General features: G+C 51.3%; 7 protein-coding genes and 1 non-coding gene across 8 annotated transcripts; 4 read left to right on the top strand and 4 right to left on the bottom strand.

Moving 5' to 3' along the window:
• Positions 1-60: 60 nt before the first annotated feature.
• Positions 61-2,688, bottom strand: PMZ80_010262 (uncharacterized protein; the record flags this gene model as incomplete). Its single annotated transcript, XM_064878652.1, has 1 exon — positions 61-2,688. The coding sequence occupies one exon, from the start codon at positions 2,686-2,688 to the stop codon at positions 61-63; it is 2,628 nt and encodes an 875-aa protein (XP_064725731.1).
• A 1,085-nt stretch (positions 2,689-3,773) lies between these two features.
• PMZ80_010261 lies at positions 3,774-3,918 on the top strand. The gene has a single exon. It is a non-coding gene; the product is annotated as a tRNA-His (tRNA).
• Positions 3,919-5,398: 1,480 nt separating this feature from the next.
• PMZ80_010260 (uncharacterized protein) lies at positions 5,399-7,263 on the bottom strand (the record flags this gene model as incomplete). Its single annotated transcript, XM_064878651.1, has 6 exons — positions 5,399-5,980; positions 6,033-6,395; positions 6,570-6,614; positions 6,705-6,980; positions 7,030-7,170; positions 7,216-7,263. 6 exons carry the CDS (start codon positions 7,261-7,263, stop codon positions 5,399-5,401), a joined length of 1,455 nt encoding a protein of 484 aa, XP_064725730.1.
• A 2,185-nt stretch (positions 7,264-9,448) lies between these two features.
• Positions 9,449-10,855, top strand: PMZ80_010259 (uncharacterized protein; the record flags this gene model as incomplete). Its single annotated transcript, XM_064878650.1, has 1 exon — positions 9,449-10,855. One exon carries the CDS (start codon positions 9,449-9,451, stop codon positions 10,853-10,855), a length of 1,407 nt encoding a protein of 468 aa, XP_064725729.1.
• Positions 10,856-12,345: 1,490 nt separating this feature from the next.
• PMZ80_010258 (uncharacterized protein) lies at positions 12,346-14,166 on the top strand (the record flags this gene model as incomplete). Its single annotated transcript, XM_064878649.1, has 1 exon — positions 12,346-14,166. The coding sequence occupies one exon, from the start codon at positions 12,346-12,348 to the stop codon at positions 14,164-14,166; it is 1,821 nt and encodes a 606-aa protein (XP_064725728.1).
• Positions 14,167-14,750: 584 nt separating this feature from the next.
• PMZ80_010257 (uncharacterized protein) lies at positions 14,751-15,065 on the bottom strand (the record flags this gene model as incomplete). Its single annotated transcript, XM_064878648.1, has 1 exon — positions 14,751-15,065. One exon carries the CDS (start codon positions 15,063-15,065, stop codon positions 14,751-14,753), a length of 315 nt encoding a protein of 104 aa, XP_064725727.1.
• Positions 15,066-15,658: 593 nt separating this feature from the next.
• Positions 15,659-17,077, top strand: PMZ80_010256 (uncharacterized protein; the record flags this gene model as incomplete). Its single annotated transcript, XM_064878647.1, has 1 exon — positions 15,659-17,077. The coding sequence occupies one exon, from the start codon at positions 15,659-15,661 to the stop codon at positions 17,075-17,077; it is 1,419 nt and encodes a 472-aa protein (XP_064725726.1).
• Positions 17,078-17,219: 142 nt separating this feature from the next.
• On the bottom strand, positions 17,220-18,911 carry PMZ80_010255 (uncharacterized protein; the record flags this gene model as incomplete). The annotated part of the gene is made up of 4 exons (XM_064878646.1): positions 17,220-17,843; positions 17,890-17,902; positions 18,017-18,396; positions 18,648-18,911. 4 exons carry the CDS (start codon positions 18,909-18,911, stop codon positions 17,220-17,222), a joined length of 1,281 nt encoding a protein of 426 aa, XP_064725725.1.
• Between the last annotated feature and the right edge of the window lie 269 nt (positions 18,912-19,180).

Below are 19,180 nucleotides of genomic sequence, written 5' to 3'. Positions count from 1 at the left end.
GACTTTGAATGATTTACTGGCACGCTCACAATATTGTGGGAGCCGCTCCTTGCAGCTCAGTCATCTCTTCAGTCGCTTCGCAATCATCTGGAGTAATTCGGATACCACAAAAGGTTTCGGTACCAATGCGTCCATGCCAGCCTCCTCGGCAATCTGGACTTGCTCCGGCCGAACATTGGCTGTAACCGCGATCACTTCAGGACGGGTTGCGAAATGTCCGGAGCTTTCCAGAGATCGGATTTCTCGAGTACAGGTAAGTCCGTCCATGACAGGCATCTCCCAATCCATCAATATCACATCCAGATGTGGACCTTGGCCATGGTTTTCACCCCATAAAGAGCTGGTACGGAGGAAATTCAGAGCCTCGACACCATGATTCGCGACATGCACTGTACAGCCAGCATTGGTAAGCTGTTTTCGGAGAATTTGTTGGTTGATGATGTTGTCTTCAACTAGAAGCAGATGGAATGCATTGGACGGTGCTGTGATGGCTCTCTTCGAGCGATTGTGGGGTGGTATGGATACAGGTGCAGATTCACCGTTCTCGGGAAATGCGGGCTGCTCGAGATCGTTGCTCACGGATAGGCCGTTCGACGGTTGCACTTTACCTAATCTGGTCTTTTGTGCCTTGATGTAGAAAGCAAACGTGCTACCACGTCCAGGAATTGATGTGGCGCCGATCTCACCGCCCTGCTTCTCTGTCAGGCTGTGCGAGATGAACAAACCAAGTCCAGAGCCGCCGTATTTCGTTGATGTCCTGGGAGTCGCTTGCTCGAACCGATTAAAGACACGAGTCAATGCTTCCGGAGTCATGCCTGGACCTGTGTCTTCCACGGTGAATGTAAGGTACAGTGCCTCGCCGTCGCCCCATCCAGACCCCAATATAGAATCCTCTCCTATTCGGCGCTGGGGAGCCCATTCAACCTGTTGAGAGAACATTCGACGAGGGCTGGATTCTGTGGCACCATATGTGACGGTGATGGAGCGCCTAGTTTCTTGTTTGGTAAACTTGATGGCGTTGGAAAGTAGATTGACTAAGATTTGCGTGATTCGTAACGGGTCGCACATAACCTGATGAGGGACACGTTTCTGTATCGATGGGTCTTGAACCGTATGTAGTGATATTGAGTTGGCTGCAACTTCGGCTTCGAAGATTCGCATAGCATCTTGGACGAGACTTTCTGGATGTGTCGGGACTGGTGAAAGACGTATTGAGGCATAGTCCATCCTCGATAGCGTCAATACATCGTCAACGATGCGCTTTTGATGGTTTGCACAACTAAGGATTGTCCGCGCTGCCTCGACGTTCTCGTCTAAAAGATTCATACAGTCTTGGATGGTGGGCTCTTCCAACCCCTTTGTGGACTCAGCAATGCTGTCGGCAAGCTGTAAGATGGCAGAAAGTGGATTTCTGACTTCATGCGAGATAGCGTCTGTGAACTCGCTTTGCTGCCTTTTCGCTTCCTTGGCATTCTGGGCCAACTGTGCTTGCCACGACTCTGCCCACTTCAACCGGCTTACCTCAGTCATGCAAGCCATAATGGATTTGACTTGTCCCATCTCCATGTATGGGAACGCTGACAAGAGGATCGTTACCGGAATGCGGTCGCCAACGGGAGGTGAGTATTCTCGCTGGAGGCGTAATTCCGTTGTCTGAGCCTTTTGTCCTTGCAAAACTTGCTGCCATGCGGTCATAGCAGCCGTGCGATCACCTGCCAGGAGCTGGTCTTCGGCTATGAATGTTTGCCGTGGACTGGTAGGATCCTGCTGATTGATGACCTTGTGGTAGTGCTCATTTGCCCATATGAGAGTACCATCTAGTGCAAGCTGCATCATACCAATGTCAGAATGCTGAGCCATATACCTGATCTGACGCTCGCTCTCAAGTAGTTGCTCCTGAAGTCTTTGATTTCTCTTCATTGCTTCTTCGGCACCGATCGTTGCTGCAACGGCTGAGGTGGCGTGACGCTGGAGATCGGACATGAATTGATGGTATTGCTCGTTGACTGGTCGTCGAGGATTATTGCCCACGAGAAGAAAACCATGAAGTCGTCCCGTGCTCAAGAGAGGAAGTGTTGTCAAGAACTGAGATTGTTCACCGTGCCCTGCCCATTGAACATCATTCCAATCTATGTTCCCACAGTCCTTGTCAAATGCCGTGGTAGTAGCTTGACTTCGCGCGGCACGGAGCAAAGGCATGAATCCCGTGCTATCATGAAGCCTTGCGGACTGAGGCTTGAGTTTAGCATCTCGGGGAAATCCTAGACTGTCAATCTGAGTAAGCTCGTGGTTGCCGTCATCATACTCGTTCTCCACTTGCCAAAGTAATGCGAACGGAATGTCTAATGTATTGGTGCTCAAGCAATCTGCAATGTGTGCGTACACACTTGTGCTTGTCTGTCGATCTGCTGATCCAGAGATGAGATTAAGCATTTTCGTTCGCCTGTCACTCAGCTTTTGCCTGGTAACCTCCTGAACAGAATTGTATATACCACCAACCGTGCCATCCTGCAATAGCACTGGCACCAAGCTTCCATCAAAGAAGCACTCCTCAAGGAAATGGTTCCGCTTAAGGTACAGTGGCAGTTCAACTATTGGTGCTGCTTTTCTCGTTGCGTCGGCTTGCGCAAAGACCGGCATGATGTTGTGAGCTACCTCGGGAAAGGTATCCTGAAACCGTCTACCCATAGCTGCAGGATGCTTCTCTCCTGCATGAGGGACATATGCTTCATTGTACACGGCGATTCTGGAGGGGCCCCTAAAAATTGGTTAATCATGATGAGATGCTTTTTGCGACCTAGGAAGAGATTACCACCAGAGACACACAGGTCGAGCATCTGCAAAGGCATGAAGTGTGTAGAGTCGGATTTCCAACCCCCAAGTATTGAGAGGGCCTAATAATGTCTCGGACCAGTTACGAGACTTAAAGAAACGAACGTGCTCGGTATCCGGCAGCAGGGCAGTCCAGTCATCTGTGCCGACAGGTATGCTCTGTAGGTTGGACATAGAGAGTCCACAACATGAGTATGTATCTGAAGAGACACGGCTCTTACAATGCAGGTTAGAACAACAGTTCCGAGACTACTTGAAAAACCATACAAGTATAGCGATTAGCGAGTGATACGAGAAGTAGATCTACTTCGGCTCCCAAACCATGTTTTCGGCAAGGGTTATGACGTGGTTCTGTCATTTACCGCCTACGATAAGGGACGAAAATCTTGCCAGCCAATAATTGGGCATCATGGCGGTAGTTAGAGTTTGTGCTTTGCGTTCCAGACCCATGGTCGGATATCATGGCCCGGCACGTACTTAAGGGGCGTCCTACAGAGACTGGGAGGCAGAGAGCCGGAGGAGACTCACTGTGGTGTTTCATTCTGTGGTGTGTAGGCAAGAAATACCACTACCCCTAAAGTAGGCGCCACAGCTCATTTCTCACTGAACCTGCTTGGCTCGAACATTGTAAAAGTAGCTAAGAAGAATTGATGGATAAATATGCTACAACAGATAGTAGTTCTTGTCGTGGGTCTCAAGGAGAGAGAGAGTTGAAGTTATGACCAAACAATGCCGGGGACTATGGCACCGGATCTGAGCTTGTTCACGGATCCATGAGCTACGAGAATTTGGCGACTATACCTGTTTGGAGCGCCTGTTCGGCGGTTTAGGTGCTTTCTCGGGCCAAGCTTTGCAAGGTTTATGTAACACATTGATCAAATTTCGCTTCAACAATCAAGCACAAGCTATAAGTCAAGTCAACTTGACTCAACGATTGAAATGTCGGGATAGCTCAGTTGGGAGAGTACGTCGCCATCTTCTGTGGGCATCTGAGCAACAGTTGCTAACACATCTCTAGGCGCCAGACTGAAGTCTACTTCGGTTCTCGCTATCTGGAGGTCATGTGTTCAATCCACATTCACGACATAGCCGCTTCATTTTTGGTCAGTTTTTGACCTGCACGACGTTGAATTGTGGAAAAGAGTTCGTCAAGCGAGTATCGGATGTTGTTTTGAACACACGGGTATCGTAGAAACTCCGGAGATTTGAATCAGGGGCTTGTCAGGTTTCGGAGCTTATAACGCACCGTACTACGGATGCGCAAAAGGATATGAGTGATATGCTAAATGTCAGGTTATGATTGGCCAGCTTTGTCGAGAGAGAGCTCCTTCCAGACATGCACAAACCCCGCCCACAATCAGAAAAATCACCATAGCCTCCAACTGGGCGCCTGGAGAGCCTATCCAAAATCTCACCTCAGTTGCCATCCTAGGTAAGTCTACACTTTCGGCTGGTAGCCCTCGACGAAACACAAGCACGGGTAGGACCAATCTGCTTACCCGCGAGGACGCCCATTAGAGCGACCGGCATTTTCAAGGTTCTGCCTGAGTTGTGCGAGGGAGTAGTCCTGTGTTCGAAGCTTACGTTTAACATGTTTATAGCGTTCGTAAGCAAACTAATTCGAGAGAGTCGCGGTCGTACATAAAGCATCGCTACCTCCCTTTTTGCCATCGCGCCGATATCATCTTAAGCAGACTCCTAGCCAACAACCAACCGTGGCTCCCATACTGTGCACATTACTACTGCGAGATTTGTCCGTCCTAGTCTTCTCCTTCACTGTCTTCACCGTGGCCCTCGTCCCCAGGTTCCTGATCTTCACATCCGACTGTCAGCGCACCTTCACTGTACACCCGATCACCAGTAACAAGACCTCCCTCAGCCCGAATCTGAGCTTCTTCCTCCCCCAAAAGCTCCTGATCATCCGCTGACGTTGCTGTTTGAAGTGTAGGGTCGTACAGCGTGTCATCAAGGTCGACGTCTTGATCAGTTGCTTTAGCAAGTCGTAGTATTTCTCGTCGGAATTGTGCTTGAGGTAGTTAGAGATGGAAGCTTCAATTGACATATTGAGTTTGTCGTCAGCCCGATCGTCAAACTCCGGTAGTGATTTTACTATCGGCTTCATATGGGCTGGCCATGTCGTCTATTGGCAACGGCACAGCGAAAGGAATGTCGTTGGTTGATAGTCAGGAGGAAGTCAGCGGATTGCGTCCTGTCGAAGAGTTGCCAGATGCATTCTGAGAAAATGGTGAGAGTACAGTCGATTTGGAGCCACTTGCCGTTGCAGAGGAGCCACATTCGTTGAGATCTGCTGCCGAAGAGCTTTCAGCAAGTTCAGTAGATCCATCTGGGATGAATATGGGGTATCGAGACGGAAAGATAGACCATTGATCTCAACTCTAGGGGCTTTTCAACCAAAGTGCTCTTCTATTCCGGCAATTGTGCGCTCGACGGTGTCAATGTCTGCTGGCCTCCCTGTACCGTGAGTCTCGACCAATCCAAGTACATCGGTAAGAGCGCATAATCAGATAGCATTGGAGAATGTTTATAGCCCATTGGTCAGCACATGCTAGTATGACCACACTCGTTTCTCTCCTCTCGCATCCAGAACGCCCTTCTTGTTCATCCTCTGGTACCACAACCTAAGACCCGTAGCACTAGCAGCAACGAAGAAACTGCAAGCAGCGCAGGTGAAATTGCCTGTAGGGTAACCTTGCTCCTTCTCATTCGCTTTCCAGATCCATTGCGCGATGATTTGACCAAAGCCCGCACAGGAGTTGTTCAGCGCGATGGCGAATGGAATCGTGAGCAAGCTGGGCGTGTTGCAGGTCACCCAGTTTGTCATACTCGGCGCAACTGGGAATGCTCCGCACGCCGCCAGACAGAGACATCCGTACCGTTGCACATATGCGTCTGGGGGAAGGAGACCTGCAGTAAGCCAGCCGACACCACCAACGATCGAGGCAACCGTGATGTGCCAGCCGCGTGCGTCGAATCGATCCGCGCTGTAAGACAATGCAATGGCACAGCAGAAACCGATTACCCACGGGGGCACCGTAAGCAATTGAGCTTCGATAGAACGATAGCCGAGGCCAGTAACGATGGTCGGAGCGAAGAAGGTGAAAGAGCCTTGAGGAACAACATCGGCGATCTGGGGGGTCTGTTGTTAGCACATCTCCATCCGCCTAGCGACGAGAACCTACATAGGCAACGTAATGCACCAGCATTCGCGGACTGAAAAATGTCTCCAAGCGCTCTCTGCGGGAGGCATGGTCCCTGTTATAGCCACCTCCATGCTGCTTCAGACGATCGATGGCAAATTGTTTGTCGTCTGCGTTCAACCACTTAGCTCGGGCGGGATAGTCAGGTAGGAAGAAGAGCAGTGGTATCGCGCTGAGGACTGTGATGATCCCTTCGATTATGAAAAGCCAGCGAAATCCTTCCAGCCCGGAGGCCCCGTTCACATGGCCGATGCCGTATGCTATGGCGCCACCGAAGGCACCTGCAAGGTTGCAGAATGCGACGACCATGGCAATACGTACAGCACGTTCGTTGTGTCGATACCACTGTGTTCATATTAGTGAATGTGCAGAGACTGAACTGGTGTGTCTGGAAGAGGGTCGAGGATAAAGAGTGCCTCAAAATCGAGTCGAGGCTAATGATGCTATAGGCCTCAACGACATCCTCCCTAGCATTCATTGTGTGGTCCAAGCGTACAGGTAACCTAGGGCAGTACTCACTATCGTGATGAAGTATACAATTCCTGGAAAGAAGCCAGCTTCAAACTATGCGTAGTCAGTAATGAGAAACTTGTATCGTCAGGGCCAGCCGCCCTAAAGAGGGTAGGACACGTGGGACAGAGGTAGAACACTCACTATACCAATCAGCAGCCGTAACGAGAGAACTGTAGCATAGTTCTGAACGCCGGCAAACCCTATAGTGACACAACCCCATGCGAACAACAGAAAGGCCAACCACAACGATGGTCGTACGTAGTGCTTCATGACCCAATTGGAAGGTACTTCAAAGATCGCATATGCCAGACTGAAGATTGTCAACACTATGGCGTACTGGCTGGCGTTCATGTTCGTCTGCGACAGCATATCGTCGCCCGTTTCTGAGTTCAGAACCCTTGCGTTGCCGATGTTTCCCTACAGCATAATCAGCCTAGCCGTTGGACGCATTGCGGATGCTACTCACCCTGTCTAAGAAGTTAAGGAGGTATACCCAACAGCAAAGTGGCAAGACTCGTATGTCGAGGCGACGGTTGAGGCTTTTATTTCGTTTTTGGTCGTTCACGTCGGTGGTGATGGGCTTGTCCATATTGGCATCGACGTGATTCTGTTGCCAAATTAGTTAGAGTTGCTATCCAGGTGGCTCCTTTACCTCAGCATGTCGAGACTCAACGTGCTCGGCGACTTCTGGTTTCTCCATGGCGACTCGTGCTCAGGTTTTCGGTTTCTGCGTGAGTGAGGCGCTCGTAACCTTTTTGAGATAGGAATAGGGGAGGTACATGAACGAATGAGCCTTTTCATGTCGAGACTGATGTAGAAAAGCCATCGGCCTTCACACGGTGAGCAACCGACGGCTCACCCACCGTGCTGTCATTTTGTGACTGGCCGCCACGAGCCGAACGACCAGTTCCACGACATGGGCACTACTGACTGCTTGGAAACAGACAAGACGGGTCTCAAGGACTTCTGTGATTGGTATGAAGCAGCTTACCCCGGGATGATCGACATAGGTCAGCACAAGATAGGAAGGGTAACGGCGCGTTGAAATATGCGGGCAAGGGCGGGGAAGCCTTGGCATAGAAGCTGGTCCTGCAGCGGTAAAATCAATATTGCCTACCCGCGAGCATTAATCGAGGGATGTGACGGACGTATGGTCGAATTCAACCATGTTCTAGCTCTTATCACGGTTCATGTTTCTGCCGAAGGTCCTGACACAAGTTGCACCAGTGGTTGCTCCTGTCCAGCCTGCTTCTACGCGTCCGTTGGGTCATAGCAGCCAGTCGCGCACCCAACTCCCTCCGCAACTTCACGCGTTGTGACCTTCCATCGTTGAACCCGAGCTGAGGGAGGCAGTGACATGAGTAAGTCTTCTCTGCAAAGCATGCCCTGGTCATGCTCAATCCCCTACCTGGATCTGACCGCAACGTTTCGATGATGCGACTTCTCCTCCTTGGAAGACGATCGTTCGCGCTTTATGCCTTCCTGAATGGCACGTACAGCTCAATGCCGCCCACCAAAGACTTCTTTATTGCGCCGACCCGGAGAGATCTTGGCTTCACCAGTACAGCTGGCTACTGACACCTCGCACCACGGGAAGGTGTCTCTCATGCAAGGCGCCCTGCTGTTCGAGTCACAAGACCATATTCAAGCAAATGCAGCATAGCAAACGGAACAACAAGAAGAAAGGAACAAACAGACGAGCACGTCGTGTCCCACATGGCGGAAGATACCTCTGAACCCAGCAGGACACTGCTGCCTCCCGGTCGCAGGATACTGCAGATTCAAGCCCACAACTCAACTTTTGCCAGGGAGGACAGTCAGCTCTTCTGCTGGCAGACGGTATCTTCCTGGGGATTGCCTTCACGAGCCTCGCTACCGCGATGCTCAAGTAAAGGCGCACTTGTTGCGGCGACGTCGCGCCGAACACTGCCAAAACCGTATTGTGAATGTGAGGTCCATGTGAGACGAGATTACTGCTCGAGCTCCCTTGGAGACTAGTCGTCGGTCCTCAGCTCGCGGCGATACTGGAAGACTTAGGCTCTCAACTCGCTTTGCCATGAGGCGATCAGCTAGTCCCGCGCAGGCAGCAGCATCTGTGAGCTTGCGGACGAGCAGACACGAATGGCGCTGCCTGCTCAAGTCTTGCGGTGGATGTTCGTGAGTGGATCCGACTGCTGGCTGGATGTCGACTATCCTTCTTTACAAGTAAGTCAAACAGTGTTGTTGTCGGCGGTGATTGGTGCTTTCCGTCCTCTTTCTGCTGTCTCATAGGTCGCTACAGGACGTCGAACGTTCGGTCGCTGCTGAAGGAGGTTGAGCGGATCTGCGCAAAGACTGTCGAGCGGCGATGCAGGCCGTTTGGTGGCGTCTGTACTACGAAGTCAGTCAGACTCTCACAAATCTGTTCCCCACCTTCCTTCGACGATGGATGATGATCGTGTCAAGCGCCAATTTTGCGATGATCGAAATTCTGTGTGAAGCAGGCAACTTTTATGGTGCAAAGAACGCAGCAGAAGTTGGCTCGTCAAGGGTAAATGTATCTGGTAGTGACATGTAAACGCTTTCGAAGGTGCGACACCACCAAGGTCCTTCTGCAGATTCACTTCTTGCACCACAGCATTTCACTCAGGATATCACGTGAAGCTATCAGGCTCGTTCACTTGACGGTCTCGTCGTGCTACAGAATTGTGGTGTGTACATATTTTGCTTACTTCTTTCTCTATCGTTCTCAACTCTCGCAACGTTGCCGAAACCATCTTCAGCCGAATAACAAACCCAACCACGATGACGTTCTTCCAGAAACAAGGTATGCTCGCAGTCGTCGCTCACGGTCGTCCGAAACGTGCTGCACGAAACCCGCCCGACTATGTGCCTTTACAGAACCGATGATTGACTTTGTAGGTTTCCAGATACCAGGTCTCGTCGAGGAAGATCGAGCAGAAGGCGTCCCTCCAGCGAAGAAGGTCAAGCTCGAGCCGCGGCCAGACGATGTGCAGAAAGATGAAAGCCAAGAAGAATCTGCCACGGCATCGAAGACACTCGATCCGAAAACTATAGTAGCGCAGATCACAGAGCAGGAGGCTCTTTCCACAAGCCCTGTCCCTAACCAGCAGGGTAACATGAAACCAGGCTCAACGTCGCAGCTGAAGAGAAAGGCAGAAGAAACAAGCGCACTGGTGTCGGACTCTACCACGGCATCGAAATCAGCCAAAGCTGCGACATTTCGAGATTCGGCGTCCTCCTCAATACCGACAGCGGTGTTAGAGGAGAGGGCCCAGACTACTCAACCAGCCGACCCCATTTCTTGTCCTTCAAAGCCAACCGCCACTCCTACATTTCAGACCTATCAGCAATTCGCCTTCCTGACCGTCGCCCAACAAGGCCAGCCAATCCCAGCTCTGGACGGTAAGCTTCTACCCTTGGCAGATTGCAAGGGACTTCTCGGCATCTACGCCACCATCGCAGACCATGCAAGATGCACCTTCCCACACGGTCAACCCCATGCATCAACCTTTGACCTCCGCGTCTGGACACATTCCAAAGATTCCAAGGCCAGGCGAAGTCTCCCAGAGACCGGGCTACCAATCACTACCGATCAGCAGCTTATGGCAAGATGGAAGGCATTAAACTTAGTGGTCAACATGTCTGGTTTCAAAGATATCCCTTTCATTAAGCTCAACTTCCTGCAACTAGGACTGCTTGATCTTTCTGCAGCACAGTCGAAAGACGTCAAATTCATTCGCTTCCACAGCAAGATTCAACGCAAGCTGGCAAGCAGGCGACCCGACTCAATGACGATTCATCCTACGTTCATAGAGAACTCAATGCGTCAAATGGCTCAACTTGAAGACTGTGTGGACGCAGAGATGTCACGATTGAACGATGAGCAAGCAGAAACACGTCAAGAACGAGACCGATACAAGCAGGAAGTACTCGCGATCAAACAGAACCCTGGCGGCCTTGCTGACCAGGCGATTGAAGTTCAACTAAAGGCGAAAGAAGAGGAATTGGATGGCCTACAAAAATTTGTCCCCTTCCTACGTGGTAGGATTACAGAGCTCGGTGCAGAGATGTCGCGGCTCAAGGTGGACAAGGAAGACGAGATAAGACAATTGAAAGAGAAGCATGAGCTGGACAAGGAGGAATGGCGAGTGAAGAATGAGGTTATTACGAAGCAATTGCGAAAGATGACAGAGGCGGAGGCCAAACGAGTGGAAGAAGAGAAGAGGGTGAGGATGGATGTGATGAAGAAAAAGGCACAAGAGTCGCTGGCTAAAAGAAAGGTAACATAAGTAGGGCCTGGGGCGCTCTTCCTCTTCGAAGCCCTTTGTATGTGGCCGCAAGCCCCAAGCCAGCATGGTGCCAAGATAACGAGCGTTCGTTCACAACGTGTATCAACAGTAAGTTTACGAACCTCGCTTCTTCTCTCCGGTGATCGGAGCCTACATATGTTAACATTCTGGTAGCAGACTTTCCCGCTTGCAACCGTACGTGCCAGTGACGATTGACATCGTGCCCAATTACTTAGACACTCTGCAAGCGTGCACAGAGTCCATGGTCGCACGTTCTTCAAGGTCATTCCAGCAACTGGACACGAGACGACCCATCGTTCAGTAAGCCATGTCTGAATGACCTGCGGGAGCTGGACGCTGTAGTGGCGTGCCCGAACTGGCTGTTCCTTCTGTCGAGCCCCCGAGCTTGACATTCCTCCTCAGCACGACGTCGGAATTACAGGAGCTCGTCGTCCGATAAGTCCACGAAATCGATCTTGAAGATGCGGGAGAACAGACCATCTCTGCTATGCCCGATGCCTTCATTGCCGAACGTGCGTCGCCAGAGATATTGCTTGGCAGACATGCAAGCCCATGTTGTGAAGACAGTGATGAATATCTCGGGGCTATAGTGCGCTACCGAATCCATACTTTGCAGGTATTCGGGGAGGACGAGCAGGTGAAACAGCAGTTAGGCCTTGACACGAGGGCTCTTTTGGGAGGCCAGGGTAGAGTGATGCAGCGGGAGAGCAGGGCGTAATGGCGGCCGTGAGGTCGCTGCTTGTGGATTCTTGCGAGTGGTCTCGACATCAAACATTCAGGTCGAGAAGTATACACCAAGGTCCATAGGTGAGCTGTTGGTAAAAGAGGCGACGATTGTCTGAGACCATGGAGAGGCGAGTGGCACTGATGTTATGCTAAAGGTAATGTGGCTGACTTTTATATACCACGTTGATGTTGTGGTTCCTGCCGTGCCTGGCAGGTCCTCGACTAGTGCTTGCCGATATGTTCCTGGTAGAACTAGTAGAAGACGCGTCGTGAAATGTCAGACAAAATTGCGCAAAGACCTACCTGACATGACTTCTATACTTGGGGCCAACTCCTGTGTGCCTGCAAATGACTGAGCGCTGAAATGAAGGTTAGGAACATGAGGAAGGGGCAGCCGTGAACGCTGAGGGCTTTCAGCCCGGATTCAGCTAGTCCGGCTTACATAATTGGTGGGAAAGTGGGAAACCGCTAAGCGACTTATGTCATTGGTAGGGACATGATGCTCGAGTCCAACAAGCATACGAATACAGCTCTTATCACGCATCATCACATGCAGGTCATCTGTTACTGTCAGCGGGCTTCTGATTTAGCTTGTGTTTGTCCTGTGTCTTGTTGATGTACGTATTTGGTCTTCCCAAGGCAACCAACATACTCCTCAGAGCCTTATGCCACTGCTCATATCACTACTTGTCACTGCCTTTTTGTGCTTGATATCACTACCAATCACAATCGCAAACAGCCTAATGCGTTTCTTCGGCCGTGGACGAAAAGCTTCTTCTCAGATACTGGCATCTTCGCGAGCAGATGAACATCCACGAAAGATGATCGTTCAGAATTCCAGACTCCTGGCATTGCCAGATGAAATACTCATTCACGTTGTCAATTATCTCGACCTAGGAGAGAACCCAAGCAGTCCAGGCGGTTTACTTGAGGCACGTCTTGCATGTTCGAGTCTTAAGGCGCTGGTAGATCCTGTTGTCTTCAACTCATACGACATACTTCGTGGTGAGAAGTCAGAACGTCTGGCTATACTACTTGAGCGAGATATTCGGCGGGCAAAATGGCTTCGATCTGTCCTAGTATCGACGAAGTATGACGATGATCAAGGTCTGGAGTCCTTCCCAACCTACTTGAACGAAATGCGCAACCTTCGAAGACTCATCCTTGAGACACCAGATTGCAACTCAAAGTCATCTGAAGATCGAGTCAAGTGGGTCCAGCTCCAGAAGCAATACGAGGCGATTTTCAAGCATTCGAGCGTTGCCGTTCCCAAACAAGACCGAGTACTCCCAATGCTTGAGGAATGTACGCTGCACTTTGTCGACGATACAGTCTCTTTGTACCCACTCACCAAATACTCCAGCATTTTCCTACATCCAACGCTGAAATCACTCACGCTGTCATGCGCCTGCACCGATATGCCGAACAAGATTCTCATAGACCATCGCCAATACAAGCACAGCACAGCTCTCGAGCACGTCCATTTCGAGGAGTGCGACTTTGATGCAGACTCGCTCGAGATTCTCCTCAAATTTCCCAAAGCACTAAAATCGCTTAAGATGAGCGAGGGAACTCGCTACAGTGATGGTCTAAGCAGCAGACGGACCAGACTTCACGGCAATCTCAACCCAGAGCTGCTATCGAAGGCCCTTACACGATCGGTTGGGAGCAGCCTCGAAACACTTTCCGTCTCTCTAGGCTATCAGCGCAGCAGAGGTCAAAGCATCAACGTCCCTGGTCGCGCCCTCGAGCTCGCCAAACTTACAAACCTCAAGCGTCTCGAAGTGTCAATGAACACGCTCGGTCTCCTGATTACACGTCCCAAATGCGACCACGGACTCAATCGACGGCTGCCACCCTCCCTCGAAACCATCCGCGTCTTCACCATTCCTATGCTCATTCTGCGGGGCAAACCACCAGTCCCATTCGAGACTTGCCTCTTCAAAGACAAAGCCGCGCATGGTCTTCCGAACCTGAAACATGTGATCTATTGCTACGAATACCAAGCCCCACACGGACGGTCATCATTCGGATTAATCACGAATAGACGCGAAGACGCCATTACTCGACTCATCACCCATTCGAAGGCCAACGTGGTGGAGACAAACGACAAGAACTATCACATCTACAAGAACAATGGTATCCGAGTCACGGTGGAAATGACAGTCACGCCGCCAGGTTTTATCCCGCCATATCTTCACAACGAGGAGAAGCCTACGAAAAGCGTGCTTTGGGATACGAATGAGCCGACTTTCGATGCCCTTTGTCATGAGGATCGGGCGAATCAGGCGGCGAGAGCTGCGATGGTGGGCGATAGAGCGGCGAGTAGCATCGGAAGAGATGAAATGGATGTTGATACCAATGATGGTGGTGGTGTCGGTGGGTTCGTCGATGCTCAGGCGGCGAATCAGGCGGCTGGAGCCGACGATGCAGACACGGACGATGACGAGGAGACTTCAGACGATGATGGAGAAGACCCGTTGGCGTTGATGCATATGACTCCTCAAGCGCAGGAATTGTTTGAATTGTTGGTTATGCAGCCTGGGCAGCCGTTTCAGCTGTAGTAAGACCTCACTTCACGGTTGGGAGAGGATGGGGCTAACATTTTCGGAGCAGAAATGCGTTTGGATTTGTGGACATAACGTAGGTACAAAGCATAGCTACGTGGCATGACACGGCCATTATTATTGAGCAGTAGATAGAGGCAATGCTGGCACCCCGTACATATTGCCTAGCAAGCGCTAAGCTCATCACAAGTATACGGCTATACATATTCATATACACACACATTCATGCTTGTCCCGGTACACATTGGTGCACTTCCACTGTCGTAGACACTTTTAGCTCATTTCATTCGAAATTGTTACTTCCTGCGTCACAGGTCCTAAAATCTGCTACAAGCAGCGGCCTGGCAGAGTTGCGTTCCATAAATCATGGCCTTACAGTCTCGCCACTTCACACCAATGGGCTCCATCCCATCCCATCCCCTCTCACCTTCACGTCTTGCCCATCTCATTGACCCTTAACAGCAACAAATCTGAGACGTCCAACCGCTTGTACGACCAAACCACCCACTCACGACAGACCAGACAGTCCCCATCTATCCTCTCCGCCGGACACTGCCCATCTGCATTCCACCAAACCCAACCTAACTCCCCTGGCCCTTCATCTTCTCCCACTGCTCCCCCGTCACACACCGCGGCGTCCACGCATGCACAGCACTAATCTCCTTCTTCAAAATCCCATTCACCATCCGATTCCTCTGCAATGCACTCTTCCCACTGAACGCATCACTCACTATCAAGGCGGCGAAAGATGCGCCGCAGCCGCCGCTGATATCTTGAATGTCGACGTGGATTGGGGACAGTGTTGGATCGGATTTTAGGGTGGAGGTTAGGGTGTCGGGGGTGATTCCTGTTGTTGATTGGGTTTGTTCGGCGGCTGTGTCTGTTGGGGCGGCCATGGGGGTGGATGAGTGGTGGGGAGTGGTTGAGAGGGGGCGGATGGTTTGGGTGAGGATGGAGGGCCTTGGAGAGATGGTTGTAGTTGTAGTTCGTGGTGTGTTTCTGGTTCTGGTTGCGATGCGCCAGGCTTGTCGTGGGAGAGTGCGGGATAGCATGGACGGGATAGATCTTTGGATTGATGAGTAGTAGTATTGAAGGATTGACGATCAGTTCGTTGATTTGCTAAAGGTGTATAGGAGGGATAAAGTCGCTGTAGAGGTGATAGTGATCACGATGATTAATTCTGAGCTCACTACGTACTTCAGTACACCCCAAAAAGTACCCAACTACGTCATTTGATCAACAACGCGAACTGCGCTTCTGGGAGGGCACCAGTAGTTGGAAAGCCACCTTCAGGGGCTTCACTGCCTTGATTGCTGCTTCTTTCGTTCTCAACAACATATATGCAGTCGCATACCATATGCGACCACTACTGAACAGTTTCCGCTGTCGCACACGCTCGATACGTCCTCATACCGTACCTTTTCGGAGCTCAATTCAAGCCGCGACAAGGATTCGTAGCAGTCGCCCATCTACGCGACATCTAAGCGACATGGCCCAAGTATCACCCTTTACAAAGACGGTGGTAGCGTCGATGCGCCATCTCTACCCCGAAACCCTCGCAGACAAATCCTTCGACAACACAGGGCTCCTCCTCGAAGCACCGATACAGACCCACCTTCCACGAAAGAACAACTCCGTCCTCCTCACCATAGATCTCACCCGCGCAGTCGCAGAAGAAGCAATAGAAGAGAACCACTCCGCCATCATTGCCTACCACCCCATCATATTCCGTGGCCTCAAAAGTATCACTCTAGACGACTCCCAACAACAATCCCTACTACGTCTCACAAGCCATGGCATCAGCGTCTACAGTCCCCATACAGCCGTCGACATCGTCCCAGGCGGCATGGCAGATTGGCTCTGCGATATCGTGACAGGAAATGTAGAGGGTAATCCCGAACCACAAACATTCACATCAGACGCAACAAAAGAGGTCGAACACGAACAGTCTCTAAAACACCAATCCGAACCAGCTTCAGAAACAGACGTGACGACCTCTGAGGACGATGAGCCAAAGACGCCGAGTGATGCACACAGTCACACTGAGCATGACCATGCCTCAACCGACCGCTTCGCCGAAGACCCAAAGACACCAAAGCCAAAACCGAAACGACCAACAGCAGTACACAGGACGTACTCAAAACCCTCATACCCATCCTACCGCGGTCGCGACAATGAAAAGGACTCCTCACCGCAACAAACACCCAGTCCCATCCAATCCAGTCCAACCACAACATTCCACTACGATGTAATACCCCATACTCGCAGCGTAATCACACCCAGTCCAAGCGGCGCAATCGACGCCGCGAACAACGCACATGCCTCCTCATCCTCATCTTCATCCTCATCGTCATCCCCTTCCACATCATCAAAGCCATACACAACCGAAAACACAGGCTCCGGCCGCCTAATAACATTCACCACGCCCCAACCCCTATCCAGCCTAATAACCCGCATCGCCCACGCAACCGGCACACCAAAGGGCTTCCCCGTCGCCATCCCCCAAAATCGCAGTCTCGAGTCCATCCGTATCAAAACCGTCGGCCTCTGTCCCGGCAGTGGAAGCAGCGTGATATCTAAATGCGAGACACCACCGGATTTGGTGTTTACGGGCGAGATGAGTCACCATGAGGCGTTGGGTGTTATTGAGCGGGGGGGTTGTGTGGTGTGTTTGTTTCATAGTAATAGTGAGCGGGGGTATTTGGATGGGGTTTTGAGGGGGAGACTTGAGGATGAGGTGGGGAGGAGGTGGGGGGAGGTGAGGAAGGAGGGAAGTGCTGAGGAGGGGATGATAAAAGAGATTTGTGAGGATGAGAATGTGGGTGTCTTTGTGAGTCGGTGGGATAGGGATCCGTTTGGGATTGTGGTGTTGCAGGAGAGTAGGGTTGAGGGGGAGAAGGTGGGGTGAAGGAGGTGGAATACTTGGGCCGGAGTACACGGCGGCACCGCGAACATAAACCTGTCGAATACATAGATACGAACACTAATATTGAGATACCCCTAGATAGATAATCGGAGATCACATGCGAGCGTCAATGGCTTTCCACGTCTCAGCTTGGCGATGTCATCATGACAGGCCGCGATCTCCTGCGCGGTGCGTCCCAGGCCGGGTCATAGGCGCCCCATCTCCTCCTAAACACAGACCACAGCTTGAACGCTGGGAGGAATGTCACCAATGTGAGTGGTGCTACGAAGCAAAACCACAGGAGCCAGACTGTTGCTGGCGGCTTCTCAGTTGACATACCGCAGAGAGCCGCTGCGAATGAAAAGGGCAGGTAGATGACTGTGGCCTTCGTCAATAGTTCTATATCCTGACTTTGCTGTGTTGCTTGGCGGTTCTCCCGTAGCAACGACGCAGTCATCATGCTATCGCGCATTGACTCGAAGCGTTGCATGCGCTCGAAGAAGTGGTTCTTGATTCGGGTGAGGTGGGCCGCTTGATTGTCGATGATAAGCTCATAGCAGCCACAGCGGTCCTCGAAGTTGTCCTGCTGCTTGAAAAGATCTTCATTCTGCTCCTTGAGCTTGTCGAGGGTGTTCAGTGTGGTCAGTAACGTGTCGTGGAAGGAGCGGAGCATCGAGGCTGCTTTGAGGTAGGATCGGGTTCGTGAGAGACTTTCGTCGTCATGGAGGTCACCGGCTGGGTCGTCGATACTTTGGAGGTAGTGTGCTTCCTGGTGGTTGTAAGTATATTATACGCAGGGGTTGTGTTGGACTTACGTAGGCTGATAATCTAGTGAGAAGTGTCGAGCAGACGTTACCCCATTCGTGACTGAGTTGACGGAGGCGGTGCGCTAGGACCAGCAAGAAGTACTCCCTGGGGTCGGTGCAGGTCACTCTGGCTGACCTAGCATCGCCAGCTGGTGCCTCTAGGTCGTCGTCGATGTATTGCTCGATACGTTTGTTATCCCCAAACCACGTGTCTGAGTTGCAGTACGCTTTCCAGTGTGTTTCATCTGTGCCTATGATCAGGAAGGAGATGGATGCGTCATAGCAGGCAAGTTCGTAGCCCTCGTCCTTGTATGTATCACTGTCATCGTTCAAAGCGCCGATGAGTGTGTACCATTTCCGTAGACCCCGTGGGTCTGGACCAACAGAGCGATTCCGGAGGGCGACATACTGGAAGTGGAACTCGTAGGTGAACTTCCTCGATGTTGCAACGTGCCTGGGCCATGTATTGCTAGAGGATGCATTGTGGGCTCGTGGCTTCAGCGCAACGAAGTATGTCTCGCCAGTCAGGTGACAAGAAACATATTCGCGAAACGTGTGAACAAAGTCAGAATTCTCCCTGATGCCGAATGTAGCGGCACAAAATGGAGATATATCTGTTATGTAGCTTGCACACAACTTGGTAAGTTGGAAACTCTGCTCGTAGGGTATCTGTGTACTCACTAGGTAGTTCTTCGTGCGTCCGGGTCCTCAGCCTAATATCTGTGTCAGTACTGCGCCACAGCGTACCCTTCGATCCTGGCACATACGTGTTGGAAGAGCTGCTTGTCGTTCAAGACTTTCCTGTCTCGCGCACCATCACGTGCGATACTGTCGTAAAGTATTCGACAAGAGTTCTTCGGAAAGTGTGTGATGGTTGTGTAGGGGTTGGAGTCTCGGACATTCGCAAGGAATCGTCTTAGAGGCTGCCAACTCAGGTCATGGCATCCACCTAAGAACCCCGTGTCTTGCCTCAGAAAGTTCTCAATATGCCTGTCCCAGTCTCTCTGGCTTCGTGCACCAGGACTTGTCATAATTGTGCTGGCAGATTCGATGGACTCCGAGACGAGCAGAGTGAGTTTGTCTGCGTAAGCTGGTTCGAGGCAGCCTGATATATAGCATATAGTGATATGGTGTTGCAGACGCACATGGCATATCGGTGTCTGAATCAGTCACACCTGGTAATGAGCTAGGCAATCGACACAGAAGTGCCCCAGACGCGAAACATACTTTCGCGCCCATCGTCTAGGTGAAGCACAGAATGCTCACCAATAGCCACAGCATGGCGCTGCTTGGCATATGT

The sequence above is a fragment of the Knufia obscura genome, assembly GCF_036327395.1.
Source record: "Knufia obscura strain CCFEE 5817 isolate CBS 148926 chromosome Unknown scaffold_16, whole genome shotgun sequence".
In the NCBI taxonomy this organism is placed as follows: Eukaryota; Fungi; Ascomycota; class Eurotiomycetes; order Chaetothyriales; family Trichomeriaceae; genus Knufia; species Knufia obscura.
Note: the sequence above shows the minus strand (reverse complement) of the source record. Positions and strands in the feature narration are given on the sequence as shown.